At 33.5% G+C, this 26,036-nt stretch overlaps 1 protein-coding gene across 3 annotated transcripts; it reads left to right on the top strand.

The window, feature by feature from the left end:
- The first annotated feature begins 1,303 nt into the window (after positions 1–1,303).
- On the top strand, positions 1,304–24,671 carry LOC123532439 (uncharacterized). Of its 3 annotated transcripts, XM_045313867.2 has the most exons (22): positions 1,304–1,470; positions 7,941–7,990; positions 9,319–9,435; positions 10,672–10,761; positions 11,368–11,496; positions 11,628–11,717; positions 12,099–12,215; positions 13,001–13,093; positions 13,384–13,488; positions 13,964–14,056; positions 14,709–14,759; positions 15,274–15,309; positions 16,101–16,223; positions 16,869–17,041; positions 17,455–17,591; positions 18,839–19,033; positions 19,354–19,551; positions 19,938–20,017; positions 20,453–20,949; positions 21,254–21,325; positions 21,805–21,988; positions 22,667–24,671. In XM_045313867.2, exons 2-22 carry the CDS (start codon positions 7,944–7,946, stop codon positions 22,821–22,823), a joined length of 2,784 nt encoding a protein of 927 aa, XP_045169802.2. In that variant the 5' UTR covers positions 1,304–1,470; positions 7,941–7,943; the 3' UTR covers positions 22,824–24,671. The 3 variants fall into 3 exon arrangements, with proteins under 3 accessions (XP_045169802.2, XP_045169803.2, XP_045169804.2); XM_045313868.2 differs by lacking the exon at positions 9,319–9,435; XM_045313869.2 differs by lacking the exon at positions 15,274–15,309 and having other exon boundaries at positions 1,305–1,470.
- The last annotated feature ends 1,365 nt before the right edge of the window (positions 24,672–26,036 follow it).

The raw sequence follows: 26,036 nt of genomic DNA on the forward strand, positions 1-26,036 counted from the left end.
CATTTGGTTAGAGAAGTGAGGTGTGCTTCAGCAAGATTGTTGTTCATTGCTGCCATTTGGTGAGAGAGTGATGTGTGCTTCTGCAAGATTGTTGTTCACTGCTGCCATTTGATTAGAGAAGTGAGGTGTACTTCTGCAAGATTGTTGTTCATTGCTGCCATTTCGTGAGAGAAGTTAGGTTTACACCTGTAGATTTTTGATCATTATTGTCGTCAGAAGAGAAAAGTGCGATGTTCACCTGCAAGTTAGTGTTCATTATTGTCTTTTTAGGAGAAACGTGCGGTGTTCTGTAATTTATTGATCATTATTGTCGTTTAGGGAGAAACGTGAGGTATACTCCTGCGAAAGACTGTTAATTATTATTATCTTATGGAGCATACTCACGCAAGATTGTTGATTATTAATACATTGAAGCTTGTGAAGAGAGAAATGCGGGTCGATAGATTAACCATGCAAGATTGATAGAATATACTAACCGTGCACATTATTTTAAAGAATCAGACTATTTGCAAAGAGCTAGGATTAGCTAGCCGGATATGTCTTTACCCAAATGACTTCTCTCTTCTCTGCTCCTGGGGATTTCTCTCGCTCTGTCCCTCTAGTCAGATCGCTGTGTGTGTCTGTATTGGTAGTAGATGAATTTGGCGCCCTGAGTGGTTGTCTTTGTATATAAAGCGTCTTTGGAAATGGGCGCTTTATAAATCTGGTATAATATATATGTATAAAGGATGTTGATCTGAAATCAAAGAGTGCCAACCTGCAAATTCCGAGATATAGAACAAACATTGTAAAGGAAAAGTACGCAGTTTACTTTTCAGACATGACTTTTTATGTCGGAAGTAAGAAAAACAATGACTTGCTTTTATTTCGTTATTACGAAAGAATTAATTTTGTCGAAAGTTTATGAAAATTTGTTGTTAGGTTTAATAAATGCACAAGTTTTAAGGTGAAAGTATTAAGAATATAATCATGACATTTAGTAAATAATTAACTCAGTTAAGGAGAAATATATCAGAATTAATAATAATAATTAAAATCAGGCTTACAACTGACGAGTAAGCTTAGTATTTATAGAGCATTTTAAAATGAATTTGGTACTTTAAACGAACCGTCATATTTTTTGTCACATTAAATAGAAAAAGTCCCTTTAAAAAGTTTAAGGAATTTAAATAACTTAAACACCACTCAATTCTCTATCAGATGATCAAATTATGAAAATAACATGTCGATATTAAATTATGGTAATTAGGTAGTTTGGGCATATATTGGTGGTAGTGTACATTCGATTGCGCTATACTTTCCTATATCATTATATTGCTCTGTGGCGCACTGGTTATTTAAAATCGATCTCGAAGAGAAATCCGATTTTGAAGTTATCTATAACAATGTGGATTTAAATTCGGATATAGATTGAATGAATATTTGTACGAGGATTTGTTTTTGACATTTTTCTTGGATATTACTGATACTGTAAGTTTTATATCATTATCACTGAAAAATAACGAATACGGCATCATTATTTTTAAAAAAGACATAGCTTAAAAGATTTCGATAAACTTATTAGAAAACTTATTAAGTATTCATCAATATTGTAAGTATTCATAATAATTATCAGTTGTTTTTACCGTTTCTGAGCTATTTTATATGTATGTATGTGTGTTTGTATGTATGTATGTATGTATGTATGTATGTATGTGTTTGTGTGTGTGTGGGTGGGGGGGAGGGGGGTGGAGGGTAGATAGGTAGGTAGGTTATGCTTACAGTTGCATGTTAAACAAGCACATTCATATGATCAGTAATTGACATGCCATGCTGTTGTCTGTTCTGTTAAACACTCAAACTTTTCACAAAAAAAAAATTTTACTTGATTAAATAGTACAAATGTAAACTGGTGTAGAATGTATCAATAAAAAGTTAAAAGCTTCCCTTTTTACTGTTTATCAAGATTTATAGACGTGTAAATATAAAACTTCAAGAGGCATTTATGACCAAGTACTTCACAAGTTATTTGTATTTTCAAACAACACCCAAAATCAATTTAACACCGGATGATTGTCCATTTCACTCACCATTTCCCAAATGTATTTGATGTGTTCGAATGATCGTCATTTTATTTGAAAGATTATACTATGGCTTAAATATTTTAAGTAATTCATTCCAATGCTCATCCTATTTTAAAGAAAAAACTGAAGTTCTTACGGAAAATTTAGTTATAAAGTGCAGCTATAAAAATTTAATGTCGATAGTTTCTATGTATTTGAAACCATACAGCTTTTTGTATCTGTTTACTGAAAGATTTTTAATATCAGAGCCTTATATTCCATTCAAAATACACTTACATTCCTTAGGGACCCGACGATTTGAAAAAAACAACAACAACAGTAAATGAAGAATAAAAAATGAAAATTTTTAGCTCATGTACACCCTCAAATTACGAAAAGTGCCTATTGCTACGAGACTCGCGGTCATGTTCCATGACATAATGGAGAACAACAGAACACCGCTAACACGATTTGTTTATTAAAATGTCTTCAGTTGACTTAACTCCATATGTAATATTAACACGAGTGGCATAGCCACGAGTGAAAATTCACGAGTGAGAGATAGTTGATCTGGCATGTTGATATATGATCATTCTTTTTCTTTGATGTTTTTTTAAATGGTTTAAACTAAATTTTATATATCGGATTTTTTTTTACCCGGCAAAGAATATATTTGATATCTGTGACTTTGAAATTATCTCATATATGTCACACTAATATTTCAATAACTCACTGAAAACATGCAATATAAACGGATCTTGAACTAGCGGATCCCATTTTATAAAACAATATAGTTTAGGTATAATCTACATACATCGGGATAGGAGTTGGCTTTCACCTTGCAGGTTGCACAAAATAAAAGACCCCCATTTCATTTGACTTAACTTCTATTATTCCTGCTGTGTTTGCATCAGCTACTGCTCATCTGAGCTAACTCGGCAACCGTGAGAGAGGACAGATATGGCTCAAACTATAGATCGGACTGTATGATGTCATTACATTCTACTGTTAAATTTCACACAAATAAAGTCAAGCAATAAGTATGAAATACAAAGTTTATTGCTGAATAGTCGGAGTAATTACAAATAGTTCTATAGGTATATCGACAAACCGTGTAATGCGATTTAAAACTGAATTATAAATGTTTAATTTAAGATTTATAATTGTTATATATTGAATGTGTACGGGTTGTGTAATAATATTGCTAATTTTGATTAATTCCTACAAACACTAAAAGGTCAATGTTTAATAAACAGACTTAATATGATTATGCAAGGATACACATTGACTTTTAAACATTGGAGAGATGTGAAATAATCTATAGTAAATATTGAAATTCAAAATATTTGTACATTAACCATAAATTAGCACAACATGATATAAATTTAAAGATAACTGACAGAAAAACATGCATTGGACTGGTAAAAATTGCGATGTTATTTTAAAAGACTGATATTATCAATTCACTTAAATTTATATATAGCAACAATCTATGTTTATTTGCATAAATAATGACACAACCATCGTTCTGTGTGTAAGCAGACAAGGCCAGAGAAAGTTAAAGTTTCTATAAAACAAGACAAGGAATGAAAACTTCATACAATGAGTGTCAAAGAAGATAACCTTTTCATGAGATAAAAGTAATATAAAGAAAGATCAACAATAAAGTACATGTTACCTTTTGCTTATGAAATATTAAGTAAGATACTTGATCAAAATCCACATATGAGCCGCGCCATGAGAAAACCAACATAGTGGGTTTGCGACCAGCATGGGTCCAGACCAGCCTGCGCATCCGCGCAGTCTGGTCAGGATCCATGCTGTTCGCTAACAGTTTCTCCAATTCCAGTAGGCTTTAAAAGCGAACAGCATGGATCCTGACCAGACTGCGCGGATGCGCAGGCTGGTCTGGATTCATGCTGGTCGCAAACCCACTATGTTGGTTATCTCATGGCACGGCTCATATAGTCGACCAACGCAATATTATTAGCTCATTTACAAAATTTACGTAACATGTCAGATTAACCCAACTCTCGCAATACAATAAAATATATAAGAACATAGAATGCAACAAAAACAAAATAATACCAAACTCGGTTCGACATGTAACTACTAGTATGCAGTGATTCTTTTAAATATCTTTAGTGACATGATAGAGGTGTATACGAAAATAACTGTCAAATAAACTTGCACATGCATTTGAAATTCAGGATAACCTAAGATGAAATGAAAAGAACTGAAACTATGTAGTGGGAGTCATGTCATGCCGTCACGTTTTGTCAGAAGGGCGTTTCATGCATTCGACTTTTTAAAGCAAACAATGACAGCGTTCATTTTTTGTCTCGGGAAATGAAGCGATATATTAGATTGGCGGGATGTTTACTAGGACCTAGAATGATCTTTTTTTGAACAAATAATTGATAAAAAAGGCATGTTCTTTTGCTTTTTATTTAATGAAGGTTTATGAAAGCTTAGACGGTTTATCGACTAAAAGATAATTGGTATGTAATATTTTCCTGGTTACAGTTGGTAAGTCAATCATGGACGAAATATTAAATTGCATATTCAATAATAACTCTTACGTCACGTGTGCATATAAATTCATCTGTATTACAAAGCACATGATAGTATCAGTGTGTGGGATTCTAATTTGTTCAATTCAAATACTTAAATCAATCGATTTAACCGTTTTGAAAGGGTGTCATTTCCATTTTAAATAATGTTTGTTCAACTTAAAGGCAGTTTCAAACAGATTTTTTTCCTTTTACATATGAAGCACACTAAGTCTTATAAATATTTGCGGTGCATGGTAAATAACAGCAATAATTGAAGCGCGTTCTTGATTAGATCTTAGTATTATTTCATATTTGGACAATTTTTTACAGCCTCTTTCATAAAATTAAAATGTCATATTGCAGTCCATTGAAAACAGCAGTGTAGCGTCAGCTGGTGTTATCATATAAAGTACCTAAAATTTTACTGACGGATGTGACTTCAGACCTACATTCAGAAAGTAATAACTCGAAGGTGCAAGAAAATTCAAATACCATATTTTAAATTTTGCTAATCATAAATGTGAAGATGAATGAAAAACAGGACATATGTGTGGATGTTCTTATGAATAAAAAAAAACACCCATTCAATTCATTCAACCAACATTGAAAATGTAGTTTTTTAATTCTTTATTTGATAAGCTGTTGAAATAGAAATCAATAGACTTTTAAATTAGAGTTCCAGTCAATAAACACACTTTTCCATGTTATATTATAAGACATCAATAGGTTGAGATCGATAGATATATTTCATAACCAGTTTCATTCACCAGTAGGTGGCTTAGTTATTTAACAATATATTGACTAAAGTGATGCATAACAAATCAAACCTATACAAATCCACAGGAACGCATGATGGGATTTTCTGTATGGAATCAATACAAACTCCATTGAAGTATTATTAAGGCATTTGGTACGTTCTTTATATCTTTTACTTATTTTATTTTGTAATGTATAAATATTTAAGTATCAGAGTTGAATTGACATGACGGATTTATGACACTTCTTTCATGAAATATTTTCCCACTACAGAATAATTCAATTATATAAAATACAAAAAGCCATTACATGTTTTGTTATATCTTTTAAACAATTCATAACCACTACGATAAAAGCCATGTAAGTATATGGTCCCATCTCTTTCTCAGTTTCTGGAAACGATTTCCAAAACTTTTAATTATTTTAATATATCTTTAAGGAACTGACCGTTACCTTATTATTGACTCGCAACAATTGATTGGTCGGTATAACATGACAACCACAAGTCACAATTTCATAGCATTTACATACAGCAAAAAAGAAATCATAACATTTGTATTTAGGGTACATTTATCATAAAATTTGCGTTTGTCAGTTAGTTAGGCTTGTATGACTTCATGAAAACTACCATCGAATATAATATCACTTAAGTAGTGCAAAGTACAAGGCCATTGATCACTTCAATATCCTTTTATAAAGTAATGTGTTTTAACGTTATTATACAAATAGCAAGCGCAAAAAGGTCACAGGTGTAAATTCACAAAAGCAGTGACTTTAATCCGCCGTCGATTACTTTAAACAGCATATACAAACCAAATAAGATTTTTTTTAGTTTAGAACTTGATCAAAAAAGTTTATTCAACATTGTGTTAATAATCTTTGACCGTATAACAAATGCGATTAGGTATTACAGCTTATATGTCTTAATGCGCCACCGTTTTAAATACCTGTATTTTACACATGTATGAGAACAATATATATAATACTCGCATGCTTAAATGAGTAGTGTGACTGGGGTAAATTTCATTTATTTACAAGTTATTTTTAAAAAAATGTAACGACATATATATATATAATAGCAATAAAAGATATGATTTTAAAACTAAACTTGATAACACGATTATGCACCACAAGCATAAAAGTATTGCAAATGTTCTATCTGCAGAAACAGGTAGGCGTGCAATAATAATTTCACGATTGTCAGGTTTGCTTATTTAAGAAATAATTTATAGCAAAAGAGTGTTTTAACACTATTTATTGCACGATGGGCGGTTATACGTCGGGCTTAATAATTTCACGAGGGCGCAGCCCGAGTGTAATTATTTGTATGACGTATTACCGACCGAGTGTATAAATAGTGTTAAAACACGCTTTTGTTATAAATTATTTCGATTCTAATACGCCGTTAATCTAAAACAGTAGATAAAACATAGAAGCGCTCTTTTTTGGTCGCAACAAAAACTTTGACGTCATCGCACGTTAACGTGACGTCGTTCTAACGTAAGAGTGTTCTAACAGAGACAAGCATTTTAGAAATGTTTGTTTTGTTGTGTTTGTATCATAGCTCAGTGTTTTTTCTTAACAAATTTGGTGCAGGTAATTCGTATACACTGAGTACAGGGTGCGGTAACTAAAAATGTGCAGATATTTAATACCCGCACGCTAGTTACCGCACTGTTGGACAGGAAAGTATGCCAGCGTGTCTTGAACAGTAGACAGCGAAGTGTATTTTATTGATTTTCTGCTCTAGCATTGGTTTATTTTAACTGGGCTTTACACATTTGTAAAGCAAGGATTTTAAGTACTCACTGAACTGCTGTATATGGCAATGTGGAACGCCTACAACTATCATATATGGATGGCTATGATACAAAACAGAAAAAAACATTAAAACTCTCGGGTAAACGATTTATACTCGGGGGCTACGCCCCCTCGTACAAATTGTTTACCCTCGAGTTTCAATGCTTTTTCTATTACTTAATGTCACACCGACACAATTATGTGTCATATTTTAGCTTTTGATAGTGGCATCCAGGCATTTGACAGTGGCATCCAGGAATTTGATAGTGCCATCCAGGCACTATAGTATTTAAGGCATTGACTGATACCTGGGTAGAACCATCGACCTTCCATAAACCAGCTAGATGGTTTCCTCACATAACAGAATTTTGCACCGAAAGCGAGGTTTCTCACAAAAGTGGCGAGGGCAAGTGATTGGAAGTCAGCGGCCTAAACCACTTGTTTAGAAGATTGTCGTGTCCATCCATCCATCTAGCCATCCATCCATCAGCAACATTTCAATATGAAAATGGCTGTCAAACTACTTTCTATTAAATACCCCTGGATTATTTTCTTACTTTTCATTCATATCATTCACTTTGCCATTTTTATATCATCAAACAAAGAAAGAAGGACCCGCGGTAAGATCATTACCAATCTTCATTGGATTGTCTGTTAAGTCACTAAGTGTCTACTCTGTTCTGTTTTCATTTCATTTGTTCTCACAAACAGACCCAATCAAACAGAGTCTGCTATTATTTAGCGTGCTTGCGTGCTGTGCTATCAATGACCCTTCTTCTAATTTTAGAAGATGGCCTCGGACAGGAGGAAGACGGGCAAGAAAACAGAGTCTGCGAGGTATAAAATACATACATTGCTTATTCACTAACACTTTTAGGAAACACTAGAGATATAATGTAGAAAACCTTAATCTCATTTGATTTCTTTATTGTTTAGATGTTAAATGCACTTTACATTACTTTTTTCTACTACGATTTTTAAATCATAACGTTGTCAAAAGATCTACAAAGTTTTTGTAATCTCCTAATGGAATACTATGAGTATGTTTATAAAACAGGGGAAATAAAAATGCATAAAGATAATAAAGATATACAATATTGGTTACATTTGCAACGATGCTCCAGAAAGTGAGCCTTGGAAATTATTTTGTAGAAGAAGGAATCCTGTAAATGTCCATAATTAAATCTACATAGAGTTTCTACGTTATAAAGTAATTTTCATGGAGACCAGTTAAGTATAAAATTCACATTTTTTTACCTGATCTTGATTTGCTTTTTTGTTATACTTATTTTTTCATTGGAATGTGAATGGTATATTATGTATGATACGTAAAATTAAAGGCACTGAACCCCCAGAGTTTGACTAAAGGTGATCTTCTTTTAAAATTGAAGTTTGGTCATATTATGAACAGAAGAACACGACTTTGTTACATATAAAGCACTATGATTAAGGCAGTTTACTTCCGGTTACAAACAAAGGAATATTTAGTAAAATCAACAAATTCTTGTATGTTACCATATCATATAATCAGTTAGTAACTAAGTTTCAAAGGCTTCTGAAGAAATATAGCATCTGTATCTATTTTTTGTTTTCGAAGGATCTGGAGGTCAGTGCCTTTCAGGAAATTTAAAGTCTCCACAAGACGTCAGTCAAGACGTGCACTAGGGACAATTTTCGGGGCATTGATATTCGTTTCCGGCAGTATTTAATAACATTCGTTTTATTAATAGTCTTAAAGCTGTTAGCCCTATCTTAGTATACTTTGCTTAATTTCTGTACTCTGCACTACAAACAAAACCATTTGATTTAAAAATGCTGAAGGTAGTTGTATGAAGACACTAATGCACAACTTTGGACTCCAACTAAAAAAGTCCTCTCTTTTAGAAAAAGAATTACATAACATTTGAACAATTGCCAAACAAGTCATTCAGTAAAATATATTTCAACCTAAAATGCCGATTTTATTCAATTTTGAGATTATATCACAAGTACTGCAAAATTATTATGCCATAAATCATATTAAAGATATTTACAAAGCTATCCAACTACCTTAGCTGGCTGAATATTACAATCTAGCATTATTTCAATATTTCTGTAAATATCACGTCTTTATTTAGTTTTATTAGTATATGTTCCTTGCTTCTTGTATAACCACCCTCACTTAGATCCAGAAGAGGCCTGAGACAGGTTCCAGATAAAGGACAACCTAACGAGTACGATCACCTAAGAGATGATATCAATAAAACATGGACATCATGGGTGGAAAATAATACAAACACAAGGTAAATATGCTATTAGTAAAACATGGACATCATGGGTGGAAAATATTACAAACACAAGGTAAATATACTACCAGCAAAACATGGACATCGTGGTGGAAAATAATACAAATACAAGGTAAATATGCTATTAGTAAAACATGGACATCATTGGTGGAAAATATTACAAACACAAGGTAAATATGTTATCAATAAAACGTGAACATCATGGATGGAAATAATACAAACACAAGGTAAATATGTTATCAATAAAACATGGACATCATGGGTGGAAAATAATACAGACACAAGGTAAATATGTTATCAGTAAAACATGGACATCATGGGTGGAAAATAACACAGACACAATGTGATAATAGTATCAATAAAACATGACATCATGGGTGGAAATACAAAAAAGTATTATGATATCAATTACAAACACAAGGTAATTACGTTATATTAAATCATATATCTTTTTGATGCCGCATGTCACCACATATAACACGCAGTGCACAGACCCAATGCTGACCTTAACTTTCCAGTCATTATAGAAAAACATAAACACGGTGTGAACAGTGATGGAAATGAAATATGAATAATGAAACCGCCCATTCCGGTAAACCTACATTTTTGTTAAATACATTGGATGGAATGGACTCTTTCACATCATGTCATTCAGGTATGTAATCTATGACATGAGTACATTACAAAAGTGAATACATGTAATTAAAGGTATTCAACTGAGACACCATCTTTTAATACATACGAAGTGTGAAAATCCTAGCAATAAGAGTTTGTGTTAGCTCCGGATGAGAACGAAGAAAATGTTTGTTTATAAGAAAGCATTATTCTATTCTCAAACAAGAATACCACTGACTAAATCTAGCCCACTAATTAATTCAATAGTTACAAACCATCTGCTTATATTCACTTACAGATGATACGAGGAATAATATTGACACAATACTAATAAGTACGCTGCTTCTTTTCTGAATAACAAAATAATTAAACTATGAACAGTTAAATATTTAGTTATAGCTAGGATTCTTAAGGTACTGTATACTAACATTTTCTTAATATTTATCAACCGCTTAATGCTTAGCTAATAGTAAATAAACATATGAAATTATAAACTCGTATTCTATCCACGGATTTATGTCATTAATTGACAGCGAACTGAACAAGAATAGCAACGATGAATAATTGAACATCAGTTAAACCAATAAGATAAGAATGATGCACTTACGTACATTTCAGAGACTTGTGGAGAAGAATCGAACAGTCGGGACTTGACAATGCATTAAAGAAGCTTTCATCCTCCAGATCGGAACTGTGTGTTATATCAGGGTATGAAAATCACTTCTGGTCAACATTCTTTGTCCTATTGGCTATAGTTTTCCATAATCTCCATTTCTAAACAAATGTATTAGTCTTTGTATTTTTCAAATTATGAAATGTAACAGAGTAGAAGCGACTTAAGAAAAATAATAAATTCAAAATATGTATTTAGTCGGGCAAAAAAGGAACGTTAAAGTTTTGTTTGCTTGTCAAAATCGGCGCATTTTTTATGAGCTGATCTGAGTAAACGTTCCATAGATGTTGACATATACCTAGTTTGCTGTATTATTTATTTATTTAGAGGGGTTTAACATGGCACCGACACAGTTATAGGTAATACGGCGACATTCCAGCTTTGATGGTGAAGGAAAACCCCGGGTGCCCCTCCGTATATTATTTCATCGTGAGCGGGCACCTGGGTAGAGCCAACGATTTGTTAGCCAGCTAGATAGCTTCGGATCCTTACATAAAGAATTCAACTCCCCGAGTGAGGCTCGAACCCACATCGGTGAAGGCAAATGATCTGAAGACAGCGACCTTATCCACTCGGCCACGGAGGCCGCTAGGTTTGATTTAGGTGCATGCTAATACTATACAGCATACATTGCATTGCAGAGTTTCTTCTGACGAAGCTGAGCACATCAACTCAGTTATGGTGGAGTTCTGTGAAATGATAAACTGTATACGTCTGGCATTTGTGGAAAACGAAAAGGAAATATTTGACAGTGACGAACGAGAAAAACAGTATGTACGTACCATCAAGCAAACATTAACACTTGGTAAAATTGTTTGTAATGATAGGTTCTTAAAAGTGTAGTCCCGTTACTACATATATTTATGGAGTAAGTGATCTCAGATTCTACATTTACTTTCAGGTATTTGAAAATCACATGCCCAACCATACTTAAAGTTTGGACAAGCTACGGTATATTTGCAGCAGACTTCGCAATGAAATTTGTTTCCAAGTAAGAGTTTTAGTAAGATACGTCGCTAACCATTACTCATGTAGTAAGCAAGTACTAGTTAAAGATATTTAGTAGATTTTTCTTTTAAATTACTATCATATGCTTCGCAAGAAGACTAGCTAATCAAAGGCTTATCGATATTTGCACAAATTGACTTTTTTTAGAGAATTTTCAAATTCTTCACAGTTCTTTATAACATTTAGATAAAGACGACCATATACTCATATATGTATTTTTATTTATTTTAAAGTCTACATGTTTTGTTTTTGCTGACAGCGACTAGAAAAATGACTAGCGTTATGCATTTGATAAATGGCCTGTAGTTAGAAAAAAAATCGTATACTCGTAGAGTAATCATACCAAATACCTTTTATCTTTCAGAGGATGGTTGAATTCCTCTGAGCACCGAGATCTGCTGTCGTCAGTAACAGAAGTGGCCACAAGTAGTGTAAAACTGCTCATCATGGCCGTCAACATGGACGACTATCATACTCTAGAGTGAATACTTATACCTTTATTATTTTACTATATATAATATTTACATTTGCATAACTTTAATATTTAATGAAATAATCTAGCTTGCCTATGCATTTATATATGTCATTAACATTTGTATTATTACTAAAATTTGTGGCAACGCTGCAGAAAACATATATCACAAGAAATAAAAAATGCTAAAAAATTATGATATTGTCTCAAATACACGTAATTCACGAATCTATATTCAACTCTCATCGCAAACGGAAAAACATTTTGAACAATTATTGGATTACTTGCTTTAGTTGTGAAGTCTAATATGACTTCAGAAATGATGTAATATTGATGTGTGTCGACGTTCTATGTGTAAAAAATCATTTCAGTTGTTTTTTCTGTCTTATTTACCATGTTTTGCTGATTAGTCTAGATATAGGTATATGGGTAAAATAAAAGGGTAATTTATGCAGTATCTTGATCTGCAACGGTGTATTCGGCTCTCGTGGATTTTGACAGGTCGGATCGTACTCGGTGTAAGCGCCCCTTAGAATTAAAGCTCCGGCCGAATACAACATTGCACATCAAGAAACTGCTATAATAACCGTATTGCAGTGTACGTCTAGGTGTATTTTGTCATGTCCAAGTCAGTACTATGTGGTTATAAATAGATCTATCAATGAATAGTGATCACGGTTCATTGTCCTATGAACCATGTTTGAATGATTTTACAATTAAATATTTGAAAACAATAAAAAGTTTACAAAAATGATTTGCCAAATTAGACTATTTATATTCATTCTTTTACACAGCGAAACTGATGATCTACAAAAGGAAGCAATTCAAGAAACCCTTGCTGCGTCAAAAGAAACTGAAGAACTCTTTACAAACATTAATGCTCTTGGGTAAGATTGTTTATAGTTAATGGTTAGTCGGACTGTTAATGTCAGAATAAGAGTATCTTGTGTTCTTTATTAGATCTTAAACTTTTTTATTTTGAAATACTTTGTCCGGTTTGTGGGTACCCTGCTAGTGCATTTCCTGATAATTCTTGTCGATCTAAAGAACAACAACGATTTCCTCCTAGTTCTTGTCAGTCACAACAATTCTTTTTCTTGTTGCATCTTCACTACATATAAGTGTACTTTGTTAAGAAAATTCCCTGCATTTAAAGTGTTTCTGCTTTTTATTTCAGTGATAAACACTCGGCTGTGGACAAATTGTCTGAGCTGTTAGGCTGGATGTTTTATGGAATAAATCATATATCAAATAAAGTAATCAAGGTTGGAGTAGAAGCCAGGTAAAACTTAAATCTGATACCACCGTCAAACCCAAGCATTTCCTATCTTCGTTTGTTGCAAATTATGAACAAGGCCAGTACCTCATTATATGAAGTATCCAGTTACAACATCAGATAATAAAAAGTCGCAGAGGTTCATAGTTTATTGTGTCCTCCTCAATGTTGTGATTTCAAGATTCCACATAACAATTGTAACTTTTTACGCAGGCAGGTGAATTCTTCATCTTCTCTCTAAATGGGCTTACTGAAAATTTACACATCCCAAGAATTACATGTTATATTTGAAAATTGTTACATGTTAAATTTTTTGAAATTTTCGATTTGTAAATCTATCACGTTTTCAGGTTGTACAAACTGCGGCTGTTCAACCTTCTTCTTTACCCTAAAAGCCATGATCGAGTTGTAAGCATTATGCGAATTAGAATTAACACTTTTCATTACTTACAGTTATGCATTTATGTTTTGTGTTTTACAGAGCACCAGACAGTAGTTTTGACGATTATGATGCACTCATGGGAAGTATTGCTGAATTTTCAAAACAGATACAAACCAAATGGGGAGATCCACCGTATGTTTGCTGTATACATGTTCATCAATCATTTAGATTAAGTCCATTTGCTCAATTTGTTCTGTTTATGTTATCGTTTCTTGTTTAACATTAACAATAGACAATCAAGATTTCACAAAGTTTTGTTTTGATCTGTTTATAATATCATTGGAGAAGGAACCTCTTTGTTAAAGCCAGATTTGCTGAGTAAATTCTGCTATGTGTACAATGTACGTTTCACATGGTTACACTATTGTGCCAGTTATGCTATTTCTCACTCCTTGTTTTACGCAGCAATAAATTATTGTTGATCAATGAATACACGACTCTAAAAACACATTACAATTTTGCTCATTAATTGAAATAAATGTATACGCGTGTCTGTGTCGTTCAGCTTTTGCAAATTATATTTCATACTCAATACTTGTAATGATAGAGTCAGTGTTCAATACCAGGCAAGGCGTATGTTCTCCGTTACAATTTGATATGAAATCAGTCGCCCTCCATTTCTGATTCAAGTGAGATGTCGGTAGTAGGTAAGTACTTGTACTGAATCCAGGAACACTGGTTATGATAATTGTGCACCCTTACATAACTGAAACAGTGTTGACAATCAGCGCTAACCCAAAATTTGAAATGAACAAACACTAAGTACATGTTTTCACCGTTACAGCAAGGAAGAAGCCTCTCCTCCTCCACAACAAGTGCAGGAAAAGAAGCAAAGGTATGATAATATTTTATAATGAGCCATGTACTTTATCGTATCTTTTTAAACAACTGAACTTGCCGGGTCACGATATATCACCTTTTTAAAATATTTTCTTTTTCTATTTATATGATTTTTGTAAGGAACAGTTTATCGTGTAAGTCATTCATAGAATGCTACAAGCAAAACAAAAAGGCAAGGAAAACGTGCACAGAATTCATGCAGCTGTTGACTGTATTCTCGCATCTGTATTTTGGCGTCAAGCGAGTTAGATTTTTCTCCCTTACAAAATAAGGCACTTTAATTTTCTTTTCTTATTGACTGTCACAGCTAGCCTAGGTCATGTTGCATTAGCATATATAATGAAGAGGTCAACTCTTGTGCATACAATTATATTGTTTAGATATCATGTGACATGTTTCTACAGAATATAATGCCTTATGTGGTTGTATTATCATGTTAATTGTAAAACTTTGCTCTACCAGTACATAGAAATATTTTCTAAGAAACTTGTATTTATTACTTTTCGCAGTAAAAAGAAAAAGTGGTCGAAAAATGTTCCACCAAGGTGAATGCATGTAGAATTTAGCGTAATGCATTAGGTCGCTTTTAATATTGTAGATAGTACCAGATTCTATAGATGCATCCAGTTTATTATAAATAATCATGTTACTTTTGTTAGCAAGCTGTTAATATTATTTAATGCTATTATTTAAAGGCGCTTTTTGAAAGGATCGCAGGCACTGATACCACATAACTGTCATACGGTTCTTTTAAATAAAATCAAGAGATAATAGTATTGTTATACCAAAATTGTATTGTTGAAGTACTGCATTATTTAGAAACGTATAATATATGGCATAAACTAACGATAGCTGATATGTTACAGGAAAGAATACATACTTGTTAGTGTTGTTCAATACATAATATCATTTTGTTGAATTTAATCACGCTGTATACGGCGTTTCTTTTATCCTTTCAATATTTTTGTAAAGTCAGTGTTTTATTAAAACCAGCGAATCGTTGTGGAATATTCATTCAGTCGTTCAGCATAGCTCATGTCTTAAAGAGTACTATTGTGCTGTCGTTGCTTGAAATCCCATCTCGATGGTGCTAAATTCTATAGTTATGAGCCATATATGATAGAAATTTAGGTTTTAATATATATTTATGCTACAAAATACAATTATTTTGTTTGGACCCGCTTCTTCACCAACCCAGTAGATTCTTAATTTAGATACATGCAAAGTTAATAATGATATGTACTTTTGTTATATATACGTTTACTAGTACTACATAATACTTGTTTGAGTAAAATAACCGCCGTGCAAAATGTCGTTATCTAATTGAATTGCTTAGTAAGGATATCAAAATAGAAGAGCCGCCTGAAGACAAAAAGACGAAGGAGAAATATCTGGATATTCTCCTCAAATACAATGAAGCCTATTGCAAGTTCGCCGACGAAGCCTGGAAATCGAAAAGGTAAAGTTAAATATTGTGTTATACTAAAATGCAGTCTCACGTTTTCAACATTAGTGACACTTTCAGATTATGTTTTTCCGAATTATGACAAAACACCAGGTATTTTTCAACTGTGTCCAACAGTTAATTGGTAACATTTCTTTCTCATTGAGCAGTTCTCGATATTTCATAATAGGTATTTACATCAAGGTTACTGGTATTTCACTTTATTTGATGTTGTTGGGATTAACGTCACACCAACACGAGTCATATGATGACTTCTCAGTTTCTGGCGATGAAGGAAGACCCCTGGCTCCTTCATGTATTATTTCAAACACAGGCGATCATCCAAGTAGAACGAACAATACTCTGTGTGCCAGCTGAATGGCTTCCTCACATAAAACGCACCAAGCGTGTTTTCTCACATAAAACATTCAACGCACCAAGCATGTGTTTTTTTTTCCTTCGAAATTAATGAGCGACAAGTTATTCGAATTCGACGAACTTAACCACTCAGTCACGGAAGCTCTTCCCATCTGGTAGGTGGGGAATGAAAGCAAAATAGAGATGATATAATGTGAACGTTTAAGTTTTATTTTGAGCCATCTTGTGTTTATTTGAGAGGTCTGCTAGTATTAAGTAAGTATTACAATTACTTTCTAACAGGTTGCCAAGTATTACAGGATCTGGAGGAGTTCAAATTAAATATAGAACAGAATGCTACAGTCAGATCGGGAAATTACGAGTTGACGCATGCGCAATGACTCAGAGAAAGGACCAGCTTGATAGCCTCGAACTGACAGACGACTATATATTACATTCGGATATTTTTGTTATAAGTAAGAGAATTGTTCGCTGATAAAAGCGGAATCCTTATGCTTCAAACGACCTGCACATTAATGATTTAGAATGCATGTTTTTGTGCGAATTTCTTATAAATATACTATTCTTAATTAAAGGATATTACAAAATATACCGATGGGTCGTTAGCAGTTTTTTTCGAGGTTCACGTCAATGTAGTTATAATTTAGACGGTGCAGATGTATATGAAAAAAACAAAAAAAAAACACAAAAAACAAAAAACAACAACAACAACAACAACATTAAGTAAATGTTTGAAAATATCAGTTTCAAGAACTAAAGAGCATAACTTTGATTTCAATTTGCATGTTTACACTTAATAATAACACATATTTGAAAACAAAGATACTTTCAACTAATTTTAAGACGTTGACAACATTTTCTATTTCAGGTCCTGATGCACTTGGTTGTACCCAGGAAGTTACAGTATACTTGCCACTGTTAGACTTTAAGCCTGAAGAAGGGGCGGAGATATATCTTAACTTGAAATCTGAAGGGAAATGGCAAGAAATAAAAAATCCTGAAATTGTGAGTAATGTCTTATTGATTGTTCCTTCGTAATCTCGTAATACTCATCATTGTTGATGTGTAATAAATGTATTTGCTAGATTTATAAATGTTTATATTCAATGAATGGTTCACGAAACTCCAGTATTAATGTATGATTTATGTGTTGGGAATTGTGAATTGTATAGCACATTTTATTACCTCACATATACAGATTAAATCAAAATTAGTCTGCAGTAGCTTTCCTTGGTTGCATTCTGTGCATCCAAATTAGAAGTTATTATACAGGATTGTGTGCCTTTAGGTGATATTGACCTACTAGGCTAGAACTGACCCTCGGACTATCCTGTTTTATAACCACAATATAGTAAAAGTACGAATCTACTGTTTTGTTGTAAATAGGATATCTATATTCTCGCCTTTCGAGTGTTACAGACATTGAGTGTACACCGACTAGTTAGTTAAGGTGAAAAAACGTCTAAAAGGCTGATGGATCCAAAAATACAATACTATGATGTTCAGTGTCATCGAACATTTAGACAACGCAAGGAAACATCAACAATATCTAAATGACTTTGACGTAATTTCCTACCAAACATTTGTTACTTATACTTTATATGGCCGTAAATTTGTTTTTGTACTAGTCGTATTTAATGTTCCTAGATGCTTATTGTCATCAAACTGGGATTTTTGCGTATCCGGAAGCGTGCCAAATATCGCCGGATGTTTACCATATATTGATATTTGGCACGAAAAGTTACATAAGTTAGTGACATCGGTCTCATGCTTCTGATATACGATTAAAACTAAGTTCATATTTGTTGTTACAGTAACATATATAATAAAATGTTTTACTAAACATCCCAGAAACAGTCATTTCTCCGTTTATGGTTAATGCTGAAAATCCTAACCAAAACTGAGATCATGTGTATTAGATGTAGGGAAATTCAGTCTTCACATATACAATTATATATCTGTGTACTTTTATTTTTGTCCATAGGATTGTCTACTTCCTATAAATCTGAAGTTAAATCATTTTTTTCTCTATGTAGATATAACAGTTTAAGGCTAGAAGTTGGGAGTTCATTAATTCCACAGGTTGGTTAGATTGTCTGTATTTAAAATATTTCAAGCTTCTTTCTGAAAACCACTGGACAAGTGCTGGTCTGGAATAAACGAACACTATCACGCCACATGGCAAACGCTGTGTTACTTAAATATTTCCAAAAAGAAGTGTAATGCTTGACGACTTTTAAACATTTCTACAGGTACAGGACGATGAGAAGAATTTTCTCGTGTTCAACACGATGTCATGTGAAGCATTTACTGCCATGTCTTACTCCCCACCCGATTCAATCCCGGTAACTCCCAAGGGAGCTAACTATGTCTGTCCAGACAATGGTAAACTGGAAGTTATAATACCTGAAAACTGCTTCAACTCTGATATTACTATAGCAATCAAGGTAAGAATATTTAAAGCAGAAGTATTTGGAAAAGAAGTTTCATTTTTGAGACTTTTATTTAAGTCAGTATACGACTTTCATTGTCTCATTCTTCCTTGACGTCATGACACTCCATTTCATGATTTCAGTGAGGTTTCTTTCAAAATTTGACTTTCAGCATCTCATTGAATATTAACAACTTCTTTGTTCATCTCATATTTCTAAGGAGGACAAGTGATCTTTTATCAACAGGTTTAAATTTTCAAATAAATCTATGTTCTGGACATGTACCTGCATAAAGCCACACACGAAAATGCTAATATTGTATGTTAATTATTCAGGTTGAACAATTTAACAGAACTGAAGAAGACAATATGCTTGCTGGTATTGTGAATGCCTCTGATGTTGTACATCTCGCCTACCTGAGTAAAGGACCAGAGATGAGCAAGCCTGTCACCATCAATCTGCCCTTATATGATGATGAGGATGACAAAGACACGGAACTGGTTGTAGCTAGATGTAATGAGACTGAAGTTCAGGTACAGTTGTCATTAAATTCACTTAGTAACAGTTGCTTCTGTATGATTTTTGTTTTCATGGCAATAATGTTTTCGTTATTATTCGGTTGTAACATACATGTATCTTCATGTATATTGTTGCAGGAAGGTCTAGACTTTTATGTCTTTAGGTTTCATAGAAACGATAAAGAATGTTTTTAAACTGCCTACTTACGCCGTAGCATACCAAATTATACAAAACGATGATGTTACCATGTGCACGGTATATGTTTAACTGAAAAAAGAAACTTTTGAATTTACCTCAATAATCAAGCTTTGCGCATGAAAAGTTTCGTGTAAATGACACACAGTTGTGCTGGAAATGTTAAGATATATAAGTTCATGTTGCTCTTTTTTTCTATATTTAGATTCTGGACAAAAAACAGATCGCGGTTAAAGCCACTGACCGAGAGGATGTCTACAGTGTTGATATAAAAGGTTTCTGGAGGTAAATAGAGGGTATATTTTGTTTCGAGGGAATATGGAATATAACTTGCCAAGAAGAGTGCGCAAAGAGGGATATATTCCATATTCACTCGAAACAAACACATTTTATTTTTATACTCACTTTGTAACAAATTTAAATCAGCGCGGGAACAGACTCGTGAAAACATATTTGACGTCCGACGTTCCAGAGATATAAAGGTTCCATTTTACATTAAGTTACTCTCTTTGACACGAGAAATAAACTATAAAGAACATATGTGACCACAGTTTTTATCCTGCTTTACACGGTTTTACACGAGCTGATAATTGTTACTATTTCACCGAAATGTATAAAATAGAAAGTTCACTCATTATACATTTTAACAAAACATTGGACTTACCTAGGGAAGAACGTATATACTATAGACACATAAACATGTTTGTTCTTATTTTATAGTGTTGCTATTTTACGGATAAAGAGAATATTTTTGAACATGCGAGAGACCATAAAGAGAGAATTTCAGGTTGGATTTGGAATAAAACAGCCCTGCTATATCCTTACATTTATTGATGATTTAACTCGAACGGATGAAATGCAAACATTTGTAATGGAGGTTGTAGAGAAAGACAAAGCAGACGCAGTTGCAGAGGACAAACTTCAAGCAAAATTATTCGAAGTAAAGAAAAGTAGATCCAAAGAAATTTTGCTTAGAAGAGGGGACCAAATTCTACTTCATGTTGATGGGCAGATTAGGTGTTCCGAAGCATCTTCAGAAGAAGAACAAACTTTGTGCTATCTTCAAGGTTGTTCTAATATGGTTTCCATATCGACCGAGATTAAAAGAGATCCGGAAAAAATGCCAGATGCAATGATATTTTACAAACAGAAGCCAAAGGATGCAGCATTACATTCGGTAGCTATTGTGACAAGAGATTTATCCGAACTGCCAACAGGTAAAATACCAAAGTTCTCATATAAGTGCATCAAATTCAATATGTTTAAAGCAAAAAAAGTGTCTTTTAGTGAAAATAATGATTTATAAGCATTTCTTGTCAACAATTTTGGAATATATATGAATGTTTCACAGCATTTTGTGAAATCGGATGAAATTCGATTTCTTAACTTTTAATGTATACACATCCAACTTCAGCATATGCAAGTTAGTTTATTACCATCACTTTCATAAAATCAATGATTTTTTCGTCTTAGTGACAATCATGAAATACATGTAACTACAAGTCTTTTTAATCATCGCAGACCAAATCACAGCACGTACTGGGATGCACACTTCTTTTACGGAATCCAGCAGAGTAAAACGGGTAGAGGAGTGTAAGTTTTGAAAACAATGTTCGGATAGAAACCATTATTCGTCTTACCTTTTCAAACAATAAAGAAATGTTTCATTCCTCTCTTTCAACTGACTGATTTCTTTGTTATGAGCTAGACCTTTGTAAGATTCTTCCTGTTATATTTTGAAAATACATGTTAACATTTATTGTGGAGGCTGAGATTTTCATTGAATCACTATGGTAATGTATTTTCGCAGATCGTTAAAGTAATCATAAAAAACTTAACTGATAATTTTATAATTGACAAAGGAAGAGTGAGGTGACATTGAATCACTGTTATGTATAACTATCCAAACATTCAGTGAACGGACTTAGAATTTTTGTTTTCATTATCATCATTGGCGAATACACTACCTAATATGAAGTGATTTTCAAGTATCAATGACATCCATCTAACTATGACTGACACTTTAGTTTTACTTCCTTTATCCACAAAGTTTTATGTTTTAACATTTCCAGCGGCAATTCATATTTTGAAAATGGAAAGTCTGATGTCATTGGCAAGAGAGATGACTTTTGAGGATGGATCTAAACTCGGACAACAGCTTGGAGTGAAGCCAGAAGTGATAAAACAGATTCAAGAATCGACAGAAAAGCAACCTGTTTTTGGCAATTTTCAGATTCTGTGCAACTGGAGAGGCCCGTAAGAATATTGTTAAACTATATAAGATGTTTGCTTTTATTGATTATTTTAGAAGCTTTTTGGTTGTATTAATTATTTTAGAAGGTTTCTAGTTTTGACAGAGCTGTTCAAAACTGCTATGTGTGTTCGGGTTTAACGTCATTTTCAACAATTTTTCAGTCATATAAACGACGGTGTCTACTTGTAGCAGTGAGCACAATGCCCAGCTTTATAGTGCTGCCTTACTGGAATATCACGCCGTAGACACGTGGCATGATATCCCACCTAGCACTATCCTCTTAATGCTGAGCGCTAAGCGAGGAAGCTACTAGTACCATTTTTTACGTCTTTGGTATGACGCGGCCGGGGATCGAACCCACGAGCTCCCGCACTCGGAGCGGACGCTCTACCACTAGGCTACCGAGGCGGTGGTTGTAATTGTTATGTTCTTGTGCTAAGGTATTAGTGTTGTTGAATGCATCAAAACTGCTCTGGTTCTCTGTGGTTCCGAGAAATCTATTCTTACCTTTTATCTTTCTTAGGGAATGTAAATTTAGTCAGGATTTCATTCGCCTTTCACCTTTTCAAATTGAAGTAACGCACATATACTATAGCGTGAATTTACCTTGCTTGTGAATTACCAGAGTTTCATTGTTTGAATGACTTACGAGTATTATTGTTCTTCCCTTGATGTTACAGGAGGGCCCGTGCAGCAATGGCTGACTTTCTGGTTACTAGTTTGAAGGCTGTGGGCAAGAACAATTATGCTGATGTTGTGATGGAAGTGAGGAAACATAACAGAGGACTGGAGAGAACTGACTTCAAAACAAACGGACAACGGAAACTTAAAGCTTAGGATGATTTTTTTTTCAATACACATTTGAGCCGCGCCATGAAAAAGCCAACATAGTGCGTTTGCGACCAGCATGGATTCAGACCAGCCTGCGCATCCGCGCAGTTTGGCCAGGATCCATGCTGTTCGCTTTCAAAGCCTATTGCAATTAGAGAAATGGTTAGCGAACAGCATTGATCCTGACCTGACTACGCGAATGCGCAGGCTGGTCCGGATCCATGCTGGTCGCAAATGCACTATGTTGGTTTTCTCATGGTGCGGCTCATCTATTTAAGGTTGCATGATTTATGTATAATTTTAATCGTTATCATTGTTGGTTATTTATTATACAAAATAAAGACCTTTTTATCCACTGATAAACTCTCTATTACCGCATGCTACAGTAACAGGAAGCAATAACTGTGAAAATTAATTTAATGTCGAAATAGGTTTGTTTATTATAATGTATATGCACTAAAACCTCTTTCGCTTTCACATTTCGACCCATGTTTTAATGCATGACAAATTGAAAGTATTTTCAAGTCCATTCAAAGAACGTAACCTAAGTATGCAGTCAACATATTTTGTGGCTGGCAGTGCTATGCCACTTGTTATTTAAATGCATTTATCGAGATACTTGTGTGCTTTATTTATCTATAACTATTGTATATCAGTTTTACATTTTCCCGCTCATATATCATCTGTCCAGCGTTAACCTATTTCATTATCGTCCTGTGATTATTATAGTTTACGGGTAGGTCCATATTTTGAAAACAAAAATTTAATCAACGCCAAATCGTAGAAAGAAATAATGAGTTATATGAAAATTGAGCAGCATATATAACACGTATACATATAACATTATTAAACGGGCATATAAATTCAATTCCAGAAATGGACTGCATAAATGGGTCACGCTTTTAGTCAGTTCAGCGCCTTAATAACTCACCTTTTTCAAAGAACTGTTAACACATCTTCATTTTGATGCATTTGCAATAATGTACCAGTACTGAAATTTCACAAACCAATGTTTAACGTAGTTTTCAGCAATTGTTTACTTTTATTTCTTTACAAATAGCATTCATTTTTAAAGGGGAACAGTTTATGTATCCTGTCGCACGAGACAGTACAGTAAAGCATATACTGGAAAGATAGATTGTTTATAAAAATGTTTTTGTTTATCCAATATTATTTTTGGTGATGTACAACTAGAACCTTAAATCGTGCAGTCTGGTAAATGTGTAACTTTTTAGAATGCAAATACCCTTTTGGTGGATATTTAGTTTTATGTTGAGAAAATTGTCCGTTAGGTAGATTTAATCACAGTTGATTGTTTTTTTTTTTTTGTTTTTTTTTTAATTTTAACTCGAGTTAATATTGACGGTTACGCCTCCTGAAACATTACAGGGAAGTAATTCTTCTTAAAATGCTGATAGTTACGTTTAATAGTTATGTACACATTTTAATACCGGAAGTTTTGTAAAGACCAATGAAATTTTATTTTTAGCATCATGTTAAATTTATAGCAGTGTTTTCGCTTACATTCAATGAATGTATAAGCTATCCCGACTATATACGTAATAACAGTGTTATCGCCTCGTATTATTTAAATGTATTCATTGTGATATTCTGTGTGATTTATTTATCTATTACCGCACTATATTCTAAATTGTATACCTGATGTTTTGCAGTGTAGTGTCTATTGAATGTTATTTATTATCCGTTTAATTGTGTCCTTTGTATGTGAGAAATTGTAAAATCTTCCTTTATAAATATTATACCTGTGCAATGTTACAATTGTTGCACGCTGAGCTGACGATCTTTGTTGAATATTAAATATTCTATCACCTGAATATAAATTATATACCAACTTGTCTGAATTTCTTACTCTCTAGAACAAAAAAAAATGCAACAATAAGAAAGCAGCCTTTTGTTCAAAATTAAGTATTACATGTTTGGCGTCTTGGGAGTGAAATAAAGCCATTCCGTAATTTTGGTTGTACACAAATGTAACAAAGCTTTGACGTTGACGTCGTTTTAAGCACAGGAGACGTTGGTTGAATTGAATTGGTCTATAATAGGTCAAGAAAGATGATTTAGGAAAACATGCGAAAAAATGAATACTACATTTGTGTCTGCCCTGTCTACATTCAGTTTATCAAACTCGTTGAATAAAATTGATTAAATGTTCAAAAAATGCAAAATTTTCGAGAGGTGTAGTTTTGTTCATATGACGAAACATCTGGTTTTTGCGCAGGTGTTAAATGTGCCGCCATCCCCCCTTCCCACTCGAGGTACAAATCCAGCGCGTGTGAACTAAGCGTAAGTACTGATACGTTCAATATTTACATTTTAACTTGTAAGGAAATGCAGCGCATGTTTTAAAATAAAACACATTCACTGTGTATCTGTGCGGATTAACCCTTAAGACTATGATAACAAATCAAGCACTTATCGACCTGACCGATAAGGAATTACTTGTAACTGAACTTTTTCCCCTTGGATTGTTTAACCGTTTTGCACTAAACAAAGACACGGCTATAGTACGAGCTTTACAAACAAATTCACCAAAACTATGGTTTCTATGAAAGAAAAAAATTGTAAAATCATAAACTTATGATGGCTGTATTCTGCTATTTCGTTTAGAAGTATCGGCTCGTTTCAAGACGACCAACAAACCAGAACGACAAATTAGCCTAGCAGTATAACAAATACCTTATGTTGAGGTACGGCCATATATTGGAACGCCTAAACTGCCTTTGCGTGATAATTATTAGATCGTTAGGTGCCATTTCCAATATATTCGGTACAAATAATAATTTGTTATGTAGATAAAGCAGTTTGTTATGTACATTTACTAGTTTGTCTGGTACACTTATATCTACATAACAAATCATGATTTGTACCGAATATATTGGAAAATGCACATGACGATCTATTAATTGTACAGCACAAACTAGTGAATGCACGGCACAACATAAGATATATACAGGATAAACTAGTCTATGTACATAACAAACTGCTTTATCTACATAACAGATTATGATTTGTACCGAATATATTGAAAAATGTACATGACGAACTATTAATTACACAAAACAATCTAATGAATGCATAGCACAAACTAAGATATGTACCGAACACACTAGTAAATGTACATAACAAACTGCTTTATCTACATATCAAATTATGATTTGTACCGAATATATTGGAAAATGCATATGACGAACTAATAAT

This window comes from Mercenaria mercenaria, chromosome 11, assembly GCF_021730395.1.
Source record: "Mercenaria mercenaria strain notata chromosome 11, MADL_Memer_1, whole genome shotgun sequence".
NCBI lineage: Eukaryota > Metazoa > Mollusca > Bivalvia > Venerida > Veneridae > Mercenaria > Mercenaria mercenaria.